Below are 2,808 nucleotides of genomic sequence, written 5' to 3'. Positions count from 1 at the left end.
GTGTGTGTGTGTGTATGTGTGTGTCCGTTCACCTGTTGACAGGGTTTTTGATGCCCTGTCCATCTGAGCCCAGACCATCGCCCTCCTTCCAGCCCATCTTCATCAGCATCTTGAAGCCGATGTTCTCCACCGTCAGCTTGAACTCTTTGTACTCGGAGTAATCTGGATCTCTGCCCTCCTGCACGACAGGAAATACACACACGTCACACCTTCACAATCACCAGCTGCTTCCTACTTCATTCTGCGTCACATTTATGCATCTAACAGACCCTTTAATCCAAAGAGGAACAAAAGCAAGAACTCTGACCTGTTTTCAAACAGGTTCTGTGGGTGTCAGGTCACATGACGTGATCAGTCTCACCTTCAGAGCTTTAAACGTCTCCATGAACTTCTCCAGCTCATCCGGAGGCAGGAAGTCACCAATGAAGTGCTTCCCTTTGCCCATGTCCGTCAGCTGCTCCGCCCACTCTGTGACACACACACACACACATCCCGTCACGCATGTGTCATGCATTAAACCTCAAAAGCAGCACATCATGAATGTGTATTCAGTCGCTGTGTGTCCGGCGGTGACCTCTGACCTCGGGTCTTCTCCATCTCCATCTGTCTGAGCCGATGCTCCCAGGTTCCGTCCTCAGGATCCAGCTCCTCATCGCTGTCGTACTCGTGCTGGTGGTTTTTGATGGTTTTCTCCCACAACAGTTGCATGTCCTGCATCGCACGCTTGTGCTTCATGATCATGTCGAACATCTCCTGCATCTGATGCACACACACGCTGTTTCTACACTCATGTTAAGTGCTGTATTACTCTAGGGGTGTGCGATATTGACAAAAAATTGTATCTTGATATTTTCTGTGATTTTATGGATAACGATAATTAGAGCGTGTTATTGTGCTGGTCTCTTAAGCACTGCCGAAGACAGCTGACTCCTAAAGTTTTTAATATTCTTCATATTCTGTGTGCTCAGTTCACACTGATAGAAATTAATCTTTTTCAGTAAGTTTAAACAGATTTTTACATTTTATGGGCATTTTTACCTTTATAAAGCAATTCTTTCCAAAAGTGTCCATTATCTTTGGAGTCAAATTCTTACATTTAATCAGTGAATTAGAATAATAAGACATTTGGGCTGTTACCGAGCAAATTAAATCAGTATTAGTAAAATTAATCTTTGCAGTGCAGAGGAATCACAGAAGCTGCGTCTGAAGAGGCGTTTAGACGTGTTACACACAAGACATGAATGCATTTAACCTGCAGTTACTAATGCACACACACACACAGACACACACATTCACACACTCAATAATACAGTCTCTCTCTCACACACACACGAGTTTGCTCACATGCACACTACACGACTGAACACACGTCTACAGAAGACGGATGAGGCGTGTCCTTTAAGACTGAACATCTCTTTTTCATAATTATCTCTGCTATTTAATAAAACCGTTAAAGTCTCCTGTGATTTCTTTATCGTTTCCCTCCATAGAGCTACAATTAGCATATTGCGCATGTATTGCTATTTAACTTTTCTCTTTGTTTGTTTTGCTGTTTTTTCTTCTTTCTTTTTTATTTATGGTTTGTTTGCAATGCCATAATTGTTCTTTTAGTTCTGTAGATATTACCTTAATAAAAAACTCTGCGCTACTCTTTTCTCTCTACTATATTATATTTTATTCACATCTTGATAGTATATTATATTCTATTTTTATTATGTGTGTGTATCTCCTTAATTCATTGGACACTTCACTACATTACATCGCAAGGCATAGAGTTTAAAGTTTACCAGAATCATTTCTGATTATTAATGTTGAAAACAGTTTTTACAATTTTTGTTTTATTTATGTATTTCAGGATTCACAGATGAATAGAAAGTTGAAAAGAACAGCATTTATTTTAAACAAATCTTTTGTCACATAAGTCTTTACTGGCACTTTTGATCAATTTAATGCATCCTTGATGAATAAAAGCATTCATTTCTCTTTTTTTCAGCATATTATACTGATTTCTGAAGATCATGTGACACTGAAGACTGGAGGAATGATGCTGAAAATACAGCTGCACATCACAGAAATACATTACAGTTTAACACATATTCACATAGAACACAGCTGTTTGAAATTCTAATAATATTTAACTATTTTTACAGATTTTTGATCAAATAAATGCAGCCTTAATGAACAGAAGAGACTCTTTTAAAAATATACAAAAGTGTTATTAATTCCAAGCTTTTGACTAGAAGTATGTGACACATAACAGCTCCCGAAGCACCAGCGGATTCATGAACGCGAGAGCGAGGGTTCAGACGGACTCCTAACTCTTCAAGAGTCCCAGATATTGTCTGGTTTGTGAATGTGTGACTCTCTCTCTGTCTCACAACCATCAGGTCAAATCCAGTAACATTTAGACTAGTTGTGTGTTTCTGAGCGCTCACCTTCGGCCTGAGCTGCCGCGTCTCGTCTGATCTCCGCCACTCTCCTCCGGTAGTACAGATACTCCTTACTGCTCTTCTCAAACAAGAACCTGCGCAGGAGAGACGGAGTGAGTGCTGAAACATCTGGACTGGTCCCCAGATCATCGTACCAGACAAGAACGGCATCGGGGGAGCTGAACACACTGGGTCGGGCCGCAGGCAGCATCGTCTTCTTGCACTGAGAGTAGTTTCTGAACTGACTGATCAAGCTGGTGACGCTCAGACCCGGACGCTTGCCGATCAGAACGCTCTTCTTCTGAGCTTGAGATCCGCTGGGGGCGGAGCCGGGCGATGCTGCAGGAAATGACATCAGCACACGCAAGGTTACAAGAGC

General features: G+C 41.6%; 1 protein-coding gene across 1 annotated transcript in view; it reads right to left on the bottom strand.

Annotated features, from left to right (window-relative positions):
• LOC107563402 (SURP and G-patch domain-containing protein 1-like) overlaps positions 1 to 2,808 on the bottom strand; it is a 4,770-nt gene extending 1,962 nt beyond the window's left edge. The window contains exons 1-4 of the mRNA XM_016248270.1: positions 2,411 to 2,808; positions 582 to 775; positions 362 to 468; positions 33 to 178 (exon numbers count right to left, since the gene is read on the bottom strand). Coding sequence (XP_016103756.1) covers positions 33 to 178; positions 362 to 468; positions 582 to 775; positions 2,411 to 2,784 — 821 coding nt within the window. The 5' untranslated portion in view covers positions 2,785 to 2,808. The remainder of the gene's footprint in view (positions 1 to 32; positions 179 to 361; positions 469 to 581; positions 776 to 2,410) is intronic.

This window comes from Sinocyclocheilus grahami, unplaced genomic scaffold (genome assembly GCF_001515645.1).
Source record: "Sinocyclocheilus grahami isolate Dianchi unplaced genomic scaffold, SAMN03320097.WGS_v1.1 scaffold872.1, whole genome shotgun sequence".
NCBI classification, from domain to species: Eukaryota; Metazoa; Chordata; class Actinopteri; order Cypriniformes; family Cyprinidae; genus Sinocyclocheilus; species Sinocyclocheilus grahami.
The sequence above is the reverse complement of the archived record's forward strand: the minus strand, read 5'-3'. Positions and strand labels throughout refer to the sequence as shown.